The following is a 21005-nucleotide window of genomic DNA, read 5'->3' on the forward strand; positions in this document are numbered from 1 at the left end:
CACTCTGAGTCATGTGTGACACTGAGTGAAATGACAACGCGTTCGTCATCTATAACCTCTATAAGTACAGCACCATCGTGTTGTATGCGTACCACTTGAACAGGTGTGCGTGACCAAATATTCATCTGCTCATCCGGACATATTTCTGTTTTGTTAAGTTTTCTTGTTAAGTTATTTCTGTTTTGTTAAGTTTCCATTCCTAAAGTTTTGTTTTTGCAAAAGGGTTATTTGTTTTATACAGTCATTAACTCTTACCCTGCATTACAGCAACAATTTCTAACCAGTGCAAATCATTACTAACCTGCAACAACATGTCCGATACTGTTAAATTTTAGACTCTAAATTTTAAATTAATCTTTCCGGTGAAAACAGTACTGTACATATTCTGAATGATAGACAAATTTAATAATAAGAAGAAGTAGGGTAAGGGTTCATGTTGCTTCCAACAATTCCAAAAATAAAGTATAGAACGTATTTCAATATTGTTTGCTTACTGTTACCATCTTTTAAGCACCAAAGGCTCAAAGTGAGCTTTTGTGATTGTTTGGTGTCCGTCGTGTGTCCCTCCACAATTTCTAAACACAGTCTTCTTCAGAACTACTGTCCTCATTTGTACAAAACTTCACAGGGGCCCCTTTCAACATTGCCAAAAGATTTAAAGTACAGATTTCTGCCCATATATAACTTGTGCTTCAGTTACATTGCGCCGACTATCTTTTTTAAAAATATTTCTTGTTTTCAATTGCATTCTATTTCAAATGCATTATTTCTTGATGTAAGTGCAGAGAGCTAAATCCTCAACAAACGACGTCCAACAAACGATTAAAATGAGTCATTTTCCGTTTTCTACGAGCGTTTCCGTTGTTTACGGTAGGTGTACCTATACATTTGCGATATGGTCTAGCGTACCTGAAAGGAGCGCATTTATAAAAATAATTGTATAAATGTGTCTTTTAGATCCGGCAAAACAGCAAAAATTATTCTACCTCTACGTTTTGCCCTTTATTTTGCATGAAGGTAGGATAAGACTTGTTAATATATTATGGCGTGATAATTAGAATAACAGGTAACTGTCTTTTGAGAAAGGGATTTCTCAGACTCGGCTAGATATGGTCCGGAAAGAGCTCGACTAGTCTCGCTCTTTCCAGGACCACATCTAGCCCAGTCTGAGAAACCTTGTCTTAAAAGACAATAACTTGTTTTTCTCTATGCCTCGGTTCTAATCTTACTCATTCATTTTGTGTGTAACATAGCTGTGTACCATACGTGATACTAGAGTTCTATCTCAAAATTAGCGGTATTTAAGGAATCATAGGCATCGGATGACTAAATTGCTTTTCTCGGAGAAAAAAAAAGGACATTGAAAAATAAAAATGTCCTGATTCCTATTAAGTCAGCTTGTCAAAACAATAAATAATTTTGAAACATACATTGCTGGACAATGCATAAACAGGGCGTTAACTGTACCCTGCAAGTTATTGCTCATGACTAATTTCTAGACCGGAAAGTGAATTAAGTGCAAAATTGAATGCAAAATATATTCTTCAAGAACATGGCTTATTCTTGACCGAAAAGCTATCTGAAAATGTTGCCTAAAATCATTTGGTACAATGTATTTTTTAAACTCGTGAGATTTTAGAGTGATCCACTTATCAAAGTCGCTAATCCATATTATTCAAAACAACAGCAATCTAGTCTTAAAATTAAGTCACTTTACCGCCACCAGCCAAAGTGTACATTCGCTTTCGCTGACATCAATATTTTTCGAATTTTGAGAGGAAATACGTTGGATCAGAGGCATTTGATTATGAAGCTGTTCAGTGCTTGAACCGAGACTGCTTTCAAAGCATAAAATCGAACAGTATATCGTAAAATTGGCTATTCCTTTCAGGAACTATTTTCGGACAAAGATAAATTTGGATACGTGAAAACACACTGCCATTTACTAGTTTACAATACTTTTATAAATCTACTATTTAAAAGATGTAAGAATCCGACATGATTATCTAACTAATTTAAATGTTCTTATAAAATAAATTGCAACCGATACTGTGACGGATTTGCAGTTTCTAAACATCGACTTTGCAAGTTTTTTTAAGATAATATCGTCTTGATAAAAATTCCTAATTTAACTAGTATGATCTCCTTCACTCAAATGACGCCCGCCCGCTTAGCTTAGTAGGTAATGCGTTGGTCTACGGATCGCGGTGTCGTGATTTTGATCCTCGGGCGGGGCGTATGTTCTCCGTGACTATTTGATAAACAACATTGTGTCTGAAATCATTAGTCCTCCACCTCTGAATCATGTGGGGAAGTTGGCAGTTACTTGCGGAGAATAGGTTTGTACTGGTACAGAATCCAGGAACACTGGTTAGGTTATCTGCCAGCCGTTACATGACAGAAATACTGTTGAAAAACGGCGTTAAACCCAAAACAAATAAACAAATAAATTTACTCAAATAAAAAAATAATCAGCATGAAAAATTAGCAATATTCATTGTCATTTAACATAACACAATCTATAACAAAATATGGCTAAAATTATGAAACCTTTTATTAATTTACGCATCCCATTCAGCTGTAGTAAGCACTTTGCAAATATTGCCAAATAAACCGAAATGTTCGGGCTACCGCACAAAAATGGACTACCAAAAGATTTGCCGATGTCTGAAACACCGGTAAAGGCTACTTTTTCATGTGAAGACGATTTGTAAATAAGAAATATTAACAGTCCGCTTCCTCATATTTATTCGAATAGCATTATTTCATGAAAACACCAACCTTGAAACGAAAATTGAACAAAGAAAAAGACCTATATTTTGTGTTGCTGGGCATGGCAACCTTAAACCATGTGAATTTTACATTTATGGTGTCACGGACGGTTTCAACAGGCGAATCATTTGGTTAGAAGTTTTCCTGAGTGATAACGACCCAAAGGTAAATGCAATGTTTTACACTGAATCAATGATAACACGTGGAATCCTCCGTTGTGACAACTGAACTAAACTCGTGCATTCTTTCAATCAGTCCTCCATCGCAATAATACAGACAGCATGTTTTGTCTCAAAAGTTATATGCAGAAGAAGTATCTCTAATTAAAGAACAGAGGCTTGGTGAGGAAGTGCTACAAGCTAATGAAAACAATGGTGAACAATGTACTTTATTCTCGAAGTATTCTAATTGCATGTAGATTTGTAGTGTAATGGGTAGGTTTTGTATTTTAATTTGAATATTTCTTTCAGAGATTTAAGATTTTAAAAAACATACAAAAACTGTATAATTCATGAATTATAAAAAGTCAGAAAAGATTGTCAAATCTTCAGTAACTGGAGGGTGTTAAACAATTAAGTTTAATTACTAAGTTGACAGGAAGTTGAATAACATGTCTGCGAATACATAAACTCAGTGTTATTATGATCAGGGGGTGGGGGACAGCCCAGGTGACGAGCTAGGGACATGGTCCCAGGTTAAACTGACAGCTCTCAGTAGCTGAAAGTCAATAATCATTGTTAAATGCTAGGCTGAAATTAATTTATAAATATCAAATTGTGTTAATAGTGTTGTAAACAGAACTGTTCTAAAAAGCTAACTGAAAATCGATTACATCTTTGAAATTCAGCTGCACATTTATAGCTACCTGTGCATTGCTCTTCGTGGGAAATAAATCTGCTGGAACTGCTAAACAGTGTTGTGTTTTAAAGAAAGCTTCAGGTACACCGGCCAATACATTACACTTTGTTCCCAAAGTATTCTGGTTGCATTTACCTTGTTCCCGAAATATTCTGATTTCACGTACTTTATTCCTAAAGTATTCTGATTTAATGTACCTTTTCCCGAAGTAATCTGATTTAATGTACTTTATTCTCGAAGTATTCTGATTTAATGTATCTTTTCCCGAAGTATTCTGATTTAATGTACTTTATTACCGAAGTATTTTGATTTCGTGTTCTATAGTCCCGAAATTTATTAGGGCTATACCTTTTGTAAAGAGAGCCGACCCAGACGATGTGAATGGTTTTGTGAAATGAATGATTCACTTATATTCAGTTTATTTCCAAAATTGATTCAATGGCCCAAAAGTAGAAATGTAGCCATTTTATCAAATTGGTCAAGTTTTATCAATGTGAAGTATACTATGACTACCTTTAACCAACAAGAAAAGTGGACTAACTTCATTGTATCTGTGCTTATTGGGCTAATAAATCTAATACAATATTTCTCACAATGACTTTATCATATAGCATAAAGAACCCCGCATCAAATCATCTATTGTATTAAAAATATTGTCTGTAACATTCACATTTGACACAATGCAAATAGGTGTCATTTACTATCCAAAGGTACCCAATTACAAGTATTGTTTCACAACCTTGAGCCAAATAGTTGTCCATTTATTTATTGGAAATCATTTCCAGAATCGAGGTAACTGTGACTTCAGTCACTCCCTGAAACCCAAAACAGAAGGGAGTCGTAAACCGATTAATCATCGTATGAAATTTGACTACTGTATGTGGATACCTAACTCGCAACAGCAAATCAATATTGGATAGAGTCACGCCTTTAACTGCATTTTGGCGTAGTCTAAGTGGTAATAATAAGATGTGTCGATTGAAACGTCTTCAAGATACTCTTTCCATGTTTTCTCATATAACAGTTCTTCTAAACAGTCAAGAGCTATATGTTCGAAATTAAGGTAAAACTTATTAGCAAATAACCCAACACTATTGTATGCGCTGTGTAGATCCTCAACTCCAAGTATACACACTTCTCGCACAAACTTTCCACGGCAGATTTTAACAAGGTTACTGTTACCATGAAACTGCCAGATGACGTATCGTAGAAAAAACGGCCTCAAACAGTGTTTCTCTGGCTCTCCTAAAACGAAAAATGCCTGGTTATATTTAATTATAATTGAAAATTGTTCTAATTTAAAACATTTCATTAACGTTTGAAAATTGTTTGATCTAATAACATCTAATTGAGACAACTACAAATAATGTAGATGGTCATTTTTAACATAAGCCATTTTCATATACTTAGTATATTCTTTAACTTACAGCTGAAATGTTACTGCTAGTTTTATGACAAACATCAAATGTATTGAAACTGTAAGCACAATGGATGCAATATGGATCAACACCCTAGCCTTTGGCAAAGTTGTTAAAGTAACTAAGGCTTCAAAATTGAAATTGAAAAGCAATATGTGCTTTCTTACACATATCTATAGCAAAGAAATTCATATTTTTGATAAAGGGCTGATTAATTAGCTTTAAAATCCCGCTTTGTATGTGACATCAACCTATGCAACTGCTTGTTTTACCCAATAAGGCCACGGACATTACGACAAAACATGAATGACACTCTATTGCTTTACTTCGTATAGAACGCTAAATGTTCACGGCGTTGAACTACTGCATGCATGTATGAGATTGTTAGCTTTGCCATGTGATAAAATATCAATAGACATCGCTGAACATTCTGAATGCGGATCAAAAACTATTCATCAGTTAAAAATTGTTTAATCAATTATTCATTCCCATTTTCGTGCTGCACTGAGACTCTTAAAATATAGATGTACAAGGTAGAGTCTATCAATTTAAGGTGGCATTATTATACTGCTGCCTTATATAATGTGAAGGCGATATTATTATACTGTTGCCTCATATAATGTGAAGGCGGTATTATTATACTGCTGCCTTATAAAATGTGAAGGCGGTATTATTATACTGCCGTCTCATATAATGTGAAGTCGGTATTATTATACTGCCGTCTCATATAATGTGAAGGTTGTATTATTATACTGCCGTCTCATATAATGTGAAGTCGGTATTATAATACTGCCGTCTCATATAATGTGAAGTCGGTATTATAATACTGCCGTCTCATATAATGTGAAGGTTGTATTATTATACTGCCGCCTCATATAATGTGAAGTCGGTATTATTATACTGCCGTCTCATATAATGTGAAGGCGGTATTATTATACTGCCGCCTCATATAATGTGAAGGCGGTATTATTATACTGCCGCCTCATATAATGTGAAGGTGGTATTATTATACTGCTGCCATTGTCATTCGCAGTCTTTGTATGTGGTTTTACGCTAACACTTTAAAAGATTTATGTTGGGTTTAACGTCGCACCAATACAATTATAAGCCATATGGCATTGCGACTTTCTAGCTTTGATTGTGGAGGAAAACTCCAAGTACCCCTTCGTGTATTATTTCTTCACGAGCGGGCACCGGAGTAGAACCACTGACCTTCTGTAAGCCAGCTGGATGGCTTCCTCACACGAAGAATTCAACGCCCTTAGTGAGGCTCGAACCACATAGGTGAGGAGCAAGTGATTTAAAGTGATTTTAACCACTCGAAGGCCCCTTTAAAAGTTTTGAAAGCTATTATCTGAAACGCCAGTTTCACTTGATAAATCGGAGGCTTGAACATTGGTGCATTTGATATCGGACTACTCATGAAATATGTCGAAACTTTATTTACATTATAATGCTATACGTTATATGGGATTTAAACGTTTAACACTGTGACAACTTACCAAGTAAAGATCCTGGTATTCCCAACTGTGGATTATAGATTAACGTAGAGAAGAAAGATTCATCTGGAATTCTTGTTTCTTTTAACCACTTTATTAATTCTAGTGATACTGGGTCGTGAAGGCAGAAATCGACAAATTCCCTGTTAGCTGCAACATGCATTGATCCTTTTATTATTGTCAGGTTATGAGGTGGTGGTGCTTTTACCATAGACCAGCGGGTATTGTAGCGTGACAACGTTCTAAATGATAGGATAGAGCGAGGTAACATGTAAGTAGCAAAGCAAGTTGTCATCTAAGTGAACATAATTGAGTAAAAAGGTTATGCTGAAAAATAACGATCAATTTGATTTCTCGATAGAATATTTGGATTGCCATTATAAAGTTTGCTCCATCCACGCATCAATACTTCAGAAGAATCAGAATTTTAGTTCATAAAATATTTAAACAATATTATGTATAACACGCATTCGCATGGTAATACTACAATCAACTGCAAATTACACGCAATCAATATTTCAAATGTACATTAATACTTAATCAGGTGTGTAGATTCCATGGTATTTTAGTGGGTTATTTAAAGCATTCTAATAATTAGTTATAGCCTATCAGATCCGTTTAGTTATACAAGCCACATTTATTATGAAAGGACGCTGTTTGTATCTTATTGCATTCTGCGTTATTGCATTTGCTAAACGCAGGATTTATAGAACTATCCGTGTAATGCTAGATAAACAGAACCATGCATGTAATACGAGAAAAGCAGAACCATACATATATTGCGTGAAAATGGAGCCATATCGTGTAATGCGAGATAAATAGGACCATCTCTGATAGATGGAATAACATGCGACAAAAATGGAGCCATACGTGCAATGCGGGATATAGAGAGACATATAGGTGAGAGGCCGGAAACGTCTACCATGCACCCCCAGCACCCATGACTTTTATCATAGGTACAACATTGTTCGACAAGACCAACTCCTTCAAAATAAAAGATGTTCCCATTGAAAAACTCTTTTGAATTACATATGATTTCACTGTATCCGTGGCAACCGAACCTTTTGGAAATGACAACCATTTAGATAATAATCAGTCATATCTTGGTCAGTTTTGATGATAAAACAATAAAAATGGTATCAACATGGTGCCGAGACATCGATCTAACATCGAGTAACTAAACACTACTTAAAATGACATTCTATAACAAAACTATGTCATGTGATAATATTCTCATTAATATTCATAATTATGAAAGTTAGTTAATTAACATATGGGAAAATTAGACCCATGGTGAAAATCACCACAAAAGCCGATAATACGTTTGGCCAGGTAAATCGGCTGTCGAGACTGTTCGCTAAGTTTTCGGCCTACTCCGTATTTCAGGCCGATGTCTAACCCTTCTTCGCCAATGTACCGTTACATTAATATTTTCGATCATATGGGTCTAGGAATATTGTTAAGTCTAATTTACAGTGATTGCAAAGATAGATTAGAAAATAGAAACCTAAATGGCTGTTGGTGGTTTAATCAGAATACCATTTATATCGGTATTCTCAACAAACACATTATCATATAACCAAACAATGACTTTCCAAAAGTAATTTCTACTTTCTTACAATCAGATGGAAACTCGCTTTTTATAATACTTTCTTTGATTATGAAATAAGGATTTTAAGTAGTTTTTTATATAATCAAATAACTGCACATTTATTATTATGTCGTGAGCGGTGTCCAACTAGCTTAGAATCTTATGCCAGCTCGAAGCCATAACTTATTGAATTTTGATCCTAAGCTACACCTAAAGATCGAAAAAACGTCAAATTGCAAAATAGCTTTTAATTTCAGGCCAGCTCAATGATCGAAATTTATAATATTCCAAAAGCCAAATTTCGATCTCGTATTGAATGAACAGCCTGTTCCAAGATTGATATTGAAATGAAAAAGACAAATATCGAGCAAGCAATTAGTGTCGAGCCATCTCGAAAATCGTACTTCAAATTTTGAAAAGCTGAATTTCAGTTGCAAGATCGGACATATCGAAATTCAAGTTTTTATGCCCCCGGCATCTACTGATGCGGGACGCATATAGTGATTGTCCTGTCCGTCCGTTCGTTCGTTCGTCCGTCCGTCCGTCCATCCGTACGAGGTTAACCAAATGGGACCGTTTCGTCTAGCATCAATACCCCTTACTAGAATGACTTGATACTAATGCAGATGTAACCTGTGACCATTCCTCATCTTCAGACATCAGCTGACCTCAGTTTGACCTTGACCTTGAACTTGACCTCGATTTGGACTTAGGTTGCTTTGTATCGACAAGGATGCCACCGGGGGCATCAAGCGTTTATTGAACATAGCTCCTTGTTAAAAATCTAAATAGATTATTCTCGGTATTATATTTCAAGCATGCTCGAATTTTCAAAGCAATCGAATTTAAAACTGGTTTTAAACAGCCAGCTGCCGGGAAAACCCAGTACTGGTGTCATATGAGAAGTCATGGTCGTGACCCCTTTCACGGATGCTTGAACCCACGACCCCTGGGTTGACCGGCCGACACATTATTCACTGGACGACCGCTCCCCTCAAAATATTTGAATTTCGGTCATCCTAATGGATCTAATTTCAATTCTGCCTCGAAATTCGGCGAATTCTTTTTATTTTAATTTCGATTTCCGAGTCTGTGCGAAATTCAATGTAAGCGAAACTCAACATCATCCTTTCAAAATCTGAATTTTGATTTTCTACTTCTAACTTGCCCAAAATATGCCGCCTAAAATTTCAACGTTTCTTTTTTAAATTTTGAACTTCAATCCTCAAACTGTTTAAAATTGACTATTGGCTGTAAACAAATCATATTATGAAGCGTCCACTAATTTATAAATCCGTACATGTATGCTGTTAAGCGGGTGAGAAGATATCAGTCTTTACCGTTAAGGAGCTTAAATTCCGTAAGAATTGACGGAAACATACGAGAATGTTCGACTCTTTCCGATAAGGAAAAAAAACTATACTAATCTACAAAATGCTTAATAAAAGACCATTTTCTTCTTCACCTAGAAAACTGAAATTAGTATGAAACAATAGCTAAATGAATATAGATTACTGAGTCGTTTGCAAAGGTATTTAAGCACACATAAGAATCTATTTATTCCTTGTTAAACAGAAGAAATTTCAGCAAATTATCCATATTTTACTATATTTCTAATTGTAGATAGACAGACATAAAGTATACGCAAAAAAATACCATTTTCTTTCAAATTCATTTTAAAATAAAATATTCATAAGAAAGACAATGCATTGAATATTATCACATCGTTTGCAAAGTTAAAATACCTATAATACTTTTTCCATGAATTTAAATAAAGTAAAGGGCTCCTTCTTTGCGCTATATAAAATATTTTCACTCGTGTGAAAAATCGATGGGTCTAATTTTCCCATATGTATAACATACTGCTATTAAAATGCCAATGTCTCAGCTCCATTTTGACACCATTTTTGTTTTATCACTATTAATACGGGATAAATATAGCCATTTATTGAGTGAAGTTTCGTTTATAGTGCAATTTTGTATTGTAAAACATTACAGCATCTTTAAAATTCGTATGAAAGTAACAAAGATATCAAACCTAACCTTTTTAAAGATCCGTAAACAACGTTTGCACCGTCTAAGGCTTTTAGGATAGCAACTATCTCGCGGTTGGTTTTCAAAGGAAATTCTTGTCCAGTAAGGTTAATGTAATATTTCCACTGTTTATAAGATCCAAGTACTTTCATGCATAGCAGTTCTGCCTCTAAAAGTGAAAAGTCTCCCCATATTACATTTACTGGTTCTTTAACAATAAACACATTGTTCAAACAATTTGCGATCTTCTTAAAGGCTTCCATCTCAATTTTATTCATTTTGTAATCCATATGTATACAGTAGTAATTGTGAGGTCTATATATTAAACGCATGAGTCGTTCAACTTGTTCAATGTCTCTGTAAACAAGTATTGAAAATGCAATAGGGAATTCATGTTCCATCTTCGAAAGTGGATGGTCAATATATCCCCTGGAAGCACGAAACAGATGACAGTTGTTTGTAATGTCCAAATAATAGTCCAGACTAAGATTTGATAATTGTGTCTTAACCTGCTTGGCTTTTGTAATCTCTTTTTGATCACTGTTAATGATTATTTTTGTACAGTTGATACCAGCAGAATTTCTTACGGGTCTATAGTTTTCCATGAACACCTGTTGACGGTACATTGCGTCCTTTTTAATTTCAAATTCCCTCCTGTTTGTTAAACTGAATTTTTTTCTTACGTCAGTAGTAAATCCTCTTACGATATTTGGAGTTATTAAAGCGAAATTTAAACATAAGAAAAACAACACGAATACACACAAAGCTGCTAGCATGCGAAGCAAGTCCTCCATTGATTAAACTTTTCGATCATTATACGATTACGTACAAACAAGAAACTGAAAAGTATTCGAATGAGAGCATTTTAAAGCAATGCATATGTACGTTTCGTTAATAATAGAATAATAACAGATAAAAGTTATAAACTTGGTACAGGTTCAGCATGTTAAAGCGCAATATACATGTTTGGTGACTGACATCTTAAACATGTACCAGCCTCGATACATGGCTATGTACGATATATAAGAAATAGACGTGTCGCGAACAATCTCTATTATCGAAACTGAGTTTTAATGCATGTCGAAGGTGCTTTGTCTGTAACAGCTGCAGTGCATTTCGAAGAGAATTTCGATTTACTTTTGAGACCGTAAACACTTTAAATGGATGTAGATTAAGACTTTCGAGACAGCAGTAAGTTTTTGGCCAGCTCTGAGTTTAAAAAAGAATCAACCAAACCATATTGCCGGTGAAGTTTTGGCTAAATTCGTCTTGCAGAAAGTTTCTTGGAACTCTGAAATGAAATGAAGATGAAAGATCTTTCTTCCCTAGATTATGAAGCGAGTGTAAGGTAACAAAATAAAAACCCATATTTCCAGGAGCCAACCCGTTTAAAAAATAATACAATGCATTGAAATCATTTAAAAAAATCGTACAGTGTAATTTTTCCACTCTTAAACAGGTAACTAGTTAATAGTTTTAACATGGTCATTATTGAATTACTGACATGAGACATGTAATCAAAGTGTAAATTTGTTAAGAGTATCCAGAAACATGTAGATAATATATATACATACGTAAGCAAGTGATAGAAAACATGTCTAACTGCTGTGAAAGCCCACGTGGAAAGATACTGGGATAAAGTATACGAGAACTCTGGTAAACACTTATTTTGGTAGATTAAAAATTCTGGTGAAATCCTGGATAAGTTGAAAATTAATAATTACAAGGTATCTACACTCAGTACATACGATTTTTCTACTTTGTATACCACTTTACCACATAACTTGATAAATGACAAATTAACTGCCTTAATTCAAAAGACTTTTGCCAGAGAGAATACTACATTTATTGCTTGCAATTTTGATAAAGCTTTTTTTACTAACAATATTATTAAACATTATACAATGTGGACCTGTGACGAAGCTTGTAAAGCCCTTTCCTTTTTATTGAACAACATTTACATCAGGTTTGGGAATGCAGTTTTTAGACAAGTTGTTGGTATTCCCATGGGAACAAATTGTGCACCCCTTGTCGCAGATTTGTTTTTATATTGTTATGAAAGAGACTTTATGTTGAGCCTCTCTCCAGATACGCAGGCAGATATTATAACGGCATTTAATAATACATCACGCTATCTAGATGATATTCTTAATATGGATAATCCGTTTTTTGGTCAATTGGTGGGTACTATTTATCCTAGGGAGCTTCAGTTAATTAAAACTAACAATTCGGATACTGATGCTTCATTTTTAGATTTACATCTCTCTATTTATGACAATTTTATACATACCAAAATTTATGACAAGAGGGATGATTTTAATTTTAGTATTGTAAATTTCCCCCATTTGGATGGGGATGTACCTCAGGCTACATCTTATGGGGTATATATTTCTCAATTAATTCGGTTTGCCAGAGCGTGTAGTCATGTCAAGCATTTTAATGAACGTAATCAATATATTACAGGTTAACTTCTTCAGCAAGGCTACCGTTATTACAAATTGCGTAAATATTTTGCTAAATTTTATTATCGTAATTCTGATTTAGTTTTAAAATTCAATAGTAATTTAAAGACACTTCTGCGAGAAGGTATTTCTAAACCCGGTTTTTATGGGGATGTGGTTTACAAACTTCGTAAGATCTTGGGTCACGGTAATTTTCCAAATGTATTTGGAAAGATTACCAAACGTTTTATTAAAAGAGGTTACGACCCAACTGTTTTGAGACATACCGCATGTTTAGTGTTCAACCCGTTTACAGTTGGACACTACGCTTCCCTCTTTGATTGCGTCTGACGGAAGAGGGGGAGGACTCTATGATAAGCAGTTTTTAAATCCTACCAGGACTGAACTGTTTTGATATTTGTCTTCTGGCCTGTTTCGTCGGGCCCTTAAGGGTGTTTCTCTTGTTGCTCTGTCTTCTGAAAAGGCATTGAGTACATACGTTTTTGGTTCTTAAGGTTTGTTTTTTATATATTTATACACGAGCATTTTTGTGTTTTACATGCCATGCCTTTTTGTTTCCATTACGTGTGTAAGAGATTCACCTGGAGGGGATTACTTTTATTTACACTGTCCCATGTCTTTGGAACATGGTGGGGGTAAGAGTGAGGTTAGGTGCACCATAAACCGGTTTAAGCTCCCCAGTGGTGTTTTTGCCACTGACCTTTCCAAGGCGGCGCCCCACTGTGTTCCTTTGTTTGTTCGTTTCGTCTTATGTGTTGGCTTTGTGTGCGTGTGTGTTGTTCGTCTTGTCCTTATGTGTTGGCTTTGTGTGTGTATGTGTGTGTCGTGCACGCGTCTGCGTGCTGGGGGTTTCGTTTTGAGGAGGCTACGTTTTTGGTGCGTGGCATTCCCTGTTTGATATTTTTCTTTGTTTTTTTTTAGAATACTAGATGATAATATCATCACTACATTTCATTTAAAAAAATATATATATATATAAAAAAAACAAAAACAAACAACAAAACAGAGCGACCACATTATAAACTCTTATTGCATATTTTGTATTGGTCAAAAGGACTACTTTTGAGTAAAAGTTGACAAGAGACTTTAAATATGTTAGGAACTATTAGAATAGAACAGAACAGAATTTCATGATAATAAGATAAGTTCATAATTGCTTAACAGTTACTAATTTATTCAAAGTTTTTCGTCAACTATAACTCAACAGAAGTCCTTTTGACCACTAACAGGTATGATGCAGGGTCACCATAAGATCATGGTCATACAATGTCATTTACATATGATAAAAGAATAAGTGTCCCAAGCTCGAGGAACAACAAATTGGTAACTAGATACCAATGTCCATTATTGCTTGTATCAAATACAAATGTATTTTTCTTTAGCTCACATCAATAAAGACGTCTCAAACGTGCGTATGCAAGTTTAAGCAATTGTAATGATCAATACAAACTCTGTAGAATAAAATATATACAATTAAATTGCCAAAACATATATGTGTCAAGAAATAGTAGAATTGGTTCCGTTTTAAATCTTAAAGACTATGGTTTGGTTTATCATACTTACATAGTCTTCTTAACTTTTACTGTCTTTACTTCAAATTTATTTCTTCATTTTCATAACAAATGCATACGAGATTAATGTTCGAGAAATCATATTTAAATTGTACATGAATATCACCCATTGAAAGGCATGCATTGAATCATAGTTTTGTTCGCTTTTTTAATCTAATATCGAAACACACTCCAGTGGCAAAAATAAAATATGCCTTAATTTTTAAAAGTAAGATTGCATCTAAAAAAAACCTCTGCTAAATAAAGACTGAAACACACTTACAAAAAATCAGTCCCTCGAATAAATCCAGAAAAACCGTTTTGGTATTTTAAAATATCAAACTTACACCAGTTACATGACATAACTGAAAGACAAAAAGACAAACTGTCGCCATTTAATCAATGTAGAAGATATTATGAACTTTTCAATCTGAATGTTGGAGTTGTAACATTTGCAACAGCTTTCCCTACGGATATTGTATAAAAAAGACATATTTATTTTTCATATAATTCAAATATCTATTAATTCAAGCAATTAGATTGGTTAAGCCGAGATGTCTTTCTGTTTATAGACCACTTTTATAAAAGTTTGTATTCATGCAGATATTTCAGCGCTGAATCAGTGCCGAATCAAATAGTGGTAGAGTTTTCGCTGGTCGTGGGTTCGATCCCCGGCCGCGTCATACCAAAGACGCGAAAAATGGTACTAGTAGCTCCCTTGCTTGAAGCTTAGCATTAAAAAAAGGGAAACTGGCCTCTTCTCTTATACCTTCGTGGCGATGGATTCCATCAGAAATGAGGCGACGAGAGTGATTTATATAAGTTGTAGAACTTCCTTCACAGTTGACCTAAAATGAATTATGTATAAACTAGTCAGACAGCATCGGCGATATCATTTTGAGTCTAAACGAAACATTTGTATGAGCACTCCTTTCCTTTGTAAGATAATTTCCTATACCATGATCATGGTTCCGTTTTAAAATACGATTAATTCTTGTTTCTGAAATTTTCGGCGCAGAGAGCAAACGCAGTAGAAAAACGAAAGATCCGACTTTAACTTGGAATTGTTAGGATTAAATTTTCTGTGGTATTCATGTGCATCTAAACCCTGCTTTTTTTAAAGCACATACATAACATGAAGCCCATTAGGGGTTTCATTAAAATTGATGTTGCGGTCAAAAACATATACATGTACAAAATCTCTAATACTATATGTAAAAAGCTGAGTCAGTGAGTCATAATAATATATACATGTACAAAATCTCTAATACTGTATATAAAAAGCTGAGTCAGTGAGTCATAATAATGTATATCACTGAGGATTTCTGAGAAAAAGTAATATTTATTTATACAACATATATTAGGTACCTTGATACGGCCTGATATAAGCTTCTTTTACGTTGGAACTTTCCGCGTCCTGGTTGTTGGAAATATTCTTCTAGTTACTGTGTAAGATGGGAAAACAACAATCGCTAATGAAACTTCATTTGTCGTTTTGTCGTGCGTCGTGTCATGCGTCGTTTCATGGTCCCGTAATTTTGATTCAAGATACTTTACACAAATACGTCACCACTTTGACATATCAAACATAATATGATTTACAATAATTCGGCGAAGTCCAAGTTAAATACACTAAATATAATGTGAATTAACAATTATTGTTCTCGAAGTATTAAATTCTTTCAACCATTATTAGATATAATTATGTAAAAGTATTAACTAACCTTGCAATTAACCGGATTAACCTCATTCCAACAGTGCCACGAGTATTTTGTTTGTAAATTCATTGACGGGTTACTCTAGGTCAGAGTAGCCAGTCAACTGAAACCGCGAAATTGGTCACGTGATGTGTCAATCAATCAGAAAGGCGGGCTACTCAATATTATGCAAATACGGTAAATTGACAATGTATGTTACTAACATTTTGAAATACGAAACACAGCTGTTATTGTTGTTGATTTCTTTTTTTATTGTTGTATTTACTTTTTGCTATAGATATTATGCTGTCCTCTAGTAGTAGCCTAGTGTTATGATGTAACACTAGTACTTCATTCACTATTCATTTACTTACTCAGCCCAAGATCATATCTCATATAAAATATTGTACATAGTCTTAAGAAACAAAAAGTTTTTTTGAGTTGATTAATGACGATGAGGAATAACAAATTGAAGTTTATTTTGTTCTGATCTGTTTCAAGGAAAGTTCTCTTTTTGCCTACCTGTAACAAAAATTATAAATAGCAGCTGAAAAGTAAGTGCACTGACCCATTAATATCTTTAGAAAATTATGTATTAATAAAGGACTTCTAAATTGATTTAACATAGATAATTATTTCTGCTGATTTAAAATGTGTGATCACCATCCCCACATCGACATTGATCTGTATCCACCTTTGTATATATATATATGTATATTTGTTCACATGTTATTACAAAATGTATGTTTTGTAATCTGTGTTTATCAAATAAAAGATCTGTTCTGTTCTGTTCTGATATCAGTTAATCGTTATTAAGTCAATCTTCAAACATATTTTACTTTATTACAGCCTCTTCCATGTGACAATACAATACATGCATATTTACAAATTTCACAGATAAAAACTAGTTTAAAGAAAGCACATTGCCACTCTACATAGAGTTATAAGAGACTTTGTAGCTACAAGAACATCATAGAATATCAGTAATTTAATCAACCACTGTACAATCTAACAGCCAAAATTTCCCTTGCTAATCTTAATTAAAACCTGTCATTAAAGGGAAACAATACTGTAAGACACTGAATAAGGAAAAGAATTGCAAATGCATAGGATAGAAAATGGTTCTAAGATAATGATCCAGTTATGATCAGATCATCACTGGTTTCATTAGCAAAAGAATTTTTAGCATTGATAAAACAAATACAGTTTTATATAAGACACACATGCACTCTATAATAAAACAGTAGTATCAATGTGTCGGTATGATTCATTAACCCTTACCCTGATAAATTTCTATAATGAACTTGTCCATCTTTCGATTTGGACAGTACCATTAACTATTAAAAGGAGTGTCTACCAAAAGATACTGAACAAATGGCGAACAGTGCAGATCTTGATCAGACTACACGGATGTGCAGGCTGATCATGATCTACACTTGTCGCAAAGGCAGAATAAGTCGTGTCCAGCATGATAGGGGCATGATAAGGGTTAACTGTGCCACCAATTACTCCCAAAGATAGACATTTTTTCTGCATATAAATACTTGATTCTCACTGCTTTTGTTTAATCTATCTATGATTTAAAGGACGTGTTGTAGATCATTTACACTGATATATCTAACAGCTGTTCTTATCAATTGTATCGATTTATTATCCCGTGTCATAACCATGAATATCAAAACTTACAGCTTAGGAACTTGTTTGAAATTGTTTTAGGTTTTTTCCAGGGATGTGCCTAATTATTTTCAAAAATAATTAATTAATTCCAATTACATAGAGAAAATTGCTAATTAAATTAAATTAAATTACAAGCCATTTTTAAAAGTAATTAATTAATTACAATTATTTTGCCAAAAGTAATTAATTATAATTAATTATTTTATCTCTAACAATTTTTATTATTCAACATAATTATTTACAATTCAAAGCTTTTTTGACAAAATGTGCACAAAAGCAGCAAATCAAATCATTTACTTAATACATGCATGTTAATATCAGCAAATGTCAGCAAGAAAACATATTGAAATTCAGTCAGATGAGTGATAAAATTTGAAGTGACTTGTAGACTGCCCTTGTATTCCCTTGAGCAGTGTCTGCATTTTGCTTAAAAATTTCCACTAGTATCCTTTGGAAGGATAAAATGTTTGAGAGCTGATGAATTCATGATGTGCACTATGTGTAATACCACGACAGAATGACAAGTTACAATATCAGTTTTTCTGTACATTCCTAATTATTAGGTTAAGTGACTAAAATGTTCACCCAGTGTTCACACTTAACAGAATTGAATAGGGATTAACACCTCTAACACCTGATTGTTGATGCAACAATACCTGTCAGCTATTTACTGTCACTGTGAAAATTTCACATGCCCATTGATCAGTAAAAAAGCCAAAATAATTGAAATTAATTAGATTTAATTGACAATTACAACCCAAATCTAAGTCAGTAATTAATTAATTTCAATTACTTTAATTTAGTTTGTGCTTAATTATTCATTATTTTCAATTAGATCAAAATTTGTAATTAATGATAATTAATTAAATTACAATTATAATTAGGCACATCCCTGGTTTTTTTCTTTCTTATATATATCCTTAGGACACCAATAATACAATACAATACAATATTTATTTCTCTCATTTCATGGTATACATGACAATATGAGGTACCAAATTATACAAATACATAGTGAGGCATGTGTTATTCACTGTTTAAAAATAGTAAATCGTTACAAAGCGGGAGTAGGACCCGGATCTGAATATTTTGTACATATGAAATGTCAATGTTGAAACATCTGTATAATCTCTTTTACAAATAGACAAAACTTTTTATAAAGAACATGATTATTGGTATCTGTATTCATAATTCTAAAGAATGTAATAATATTTGGACAACGAATGAATTGCTGTTTGATATATTTTTTCCTTAACGTATTTAATATAGAACATTCAAGTAAGTAATGAAATTCGTCACCAATATTTGAATTACATAGGGTACATTTTCTCTCATCATATGGAGTTCTATTCCAGCTTCCTGTCTCAACAGGAAGTTTATTGTTTTTTGTTCTGAATTTTATGATATAATTAAGATATCTATGATCTGTACAGGTAAGATATTTTTCAAAACAAAATTCATGTTTGAGAAGTTTATATGTCCTACAGCTAGATGAATTTTCTAAATTCGAATGCCAATCGTTCAAAAAAAGATCAAATAGCTTTTGCTTGACAGATATAACCAACCATTTAAAGTTCGGAAAAGACTGGGACTCAAAAATGTTCGACATTCCACAGCTTATAAATATATTTTGAACATTTCTAATCCAAAGAAATTTTCTTGAATTGTTTGCAACTGGATTTGAATACTTATAATGTCCGAACAGTAATAAATACATATCCTTGGTGAGTTTTACATCGTTGCATGATACAATTTTTGCCCAGAATGAAATAATTCTTGTCTTAATATCAATTACAATAGGTTTTACACCTGTTTCACCATACACAATACTATTTGGCGTACTAGATTTAACCTTTAAAACAGTTTTTAAAAACTTAAGTTGAACACGTTCTATAACTTCAATATTTCCATATCCCCATATTTCACAACCATACAACAATATAGGTTTAACAATGCTACTAAATAGATCGATTTGGGTATCGATAGGTAGACAAAGGGACTTGGCTTTTTTAATAAGACTATATATAGCCTTTGTTGCTTGTTTCGCAATTTCTTTTTTCGTATTATAAAAAGAACCAAATCTGTTGAATAAAACACCAAGATATTTAAACTCTGATACTATTTCTATGTTTTCGCCATTATAGGTAAAGTTATAATGCCTTTGTCTTCCTCTAGAGAATTTTAGGATTTTAGTCTTACTCGTGTTTAAAACTAATTTATATTGTTCACAGTAAGTCGCATAAACATTGAGTGCTGATTGTAAATCTGAAGCAGATTCAGATAAAATCACAGTGTCATCTGCGTATAAAAGTACAAACAGTTTAACAAAATTTACAAGGTTATTATCTAATATGTGTTTGTCACATCTAACACCATGTACTAGGTTGCTGTTTAATATAAATTCATGCAAGTCGTTCAAATAGAGTGAAAATAACAGGGGAGACAAGTTTTCTCCTTGCCTTACACCAACATTGCAAGGGAAGTAATCAGATGTCATACGATTAGAAAAAATACACGACTTCGCTTTGTTGTACATATTCATAATAATACGTAAAAAATTCCCATTTATATTGTTTAGAATAAGTTTTGCCCACAGGCCGTTTCGCCACACTGTATCAAAGGCCCCTTTTAAATCTAAAAAGGCACAAAAAAGGGTCTTTTTACTATGTCTCAATAGTTCTATTATAGTATTTAAAACAAACATGGTATCAACTGTCGAGTAGTTTTTTTCTGAATCCTGCTTGAAATTGATTTATTATATTGTTTTCTGCTGTAAATGTTTCTAACCTAGTGTTTAAAATAAGTGTAAAAACTTTCCTCAAACAGCTTAACAGTGTTATTGGTCTGTAATTGCATGGATTAGAACTATCTCCCTTATTTTTAAAAATTGGTATAATTTTCCCTACAGTCCAGGAGTTTGGAACAATTCCGGTATTAAAAATGATATTGAATAATTTAAGCAACACATATTTTAACTTTGGAAAAGAATACTTGATATGTTCATTCAACAGACAATCAGTACCACTGGATTTATTGTTCTGAAGATTCCTAACTGCCTTGTCAATTTCAAACAAAGTAATTGGTTGATTCAATACATTGTTTACATCAACAAATACAGCATCAACATTATCATTATCATCGCGTCTTGTACAAAATTCATTTCTTTAAAGTATTCATACAAATCTTCAAGCTTAGCATTAGTTCTGTTAACCCTTTTCCCATTTAGGATTCTCCAAAACTCTCTAGGTTTTGTACTTTTAATTTTTGAGATTTTCCGTGCATTTTCTCTTTGAAAATTTTTGAAATTCGAATTTAATGTAGCCTTATATGTTTTACTATGCATTCTCAGATTTCTTTTATTTTCATCAGTTTTTCTCAATTTATATAAATGCCTCGCTCGATGAAAGTTTTTTCGTGCGTTTTTACAAGCAGAATCAAACCATTTTT

At 33.5% G+C, this 21005-nt stretch overlaps 1 protein-coding gene across 1 annotated transcript; it reads right to left on the reverse strand.

The window, feature by feature from the left end:
• Positions 1–2731: 2731 nt before the first annotated feature.
• LOC123531504 (N-acetyllactosaminide beta-1,6-N-acetylglucosaminyl-transferase-like) lies at positions 2732–11457 on the reverse strand. Its single transcript, XM_053524029.1, has 3 exons — positions 10182–11457; positions 6551–6789; positions 2732–4875 (listed from the first exon to the last, which is right to left on the reverse strand). The coding sequence occupies exons 1-3, from the start codon at positions 10964–10966 to the stop codon at positions 4553–4555; spliced, it is 1347 nt and encodes a 448-aa protein (XP_053380004.1). The 5' UTR covers positions 10967–11457; the 3' UTR covers positions 2732–4552.
• Positions 11458–21005: the final 9548 nt, after the last annotated feature.

This window comes from Mercenaria mercenaria, chromosome 15 (genome assembly GCF_021730395.1).
Source record: "Mercenaria mercenaria strain notata chromosome 15, MADL_Memer_1, whole genome shotgun sequence".
Classification (NCBI taxonomy): domain Eukaryota; kingdom Metazoa; phylum Mollusca; class Bivalvia; order Venerida; family Veneridae; genus Mercenaria; species Mercenaria mercenaria.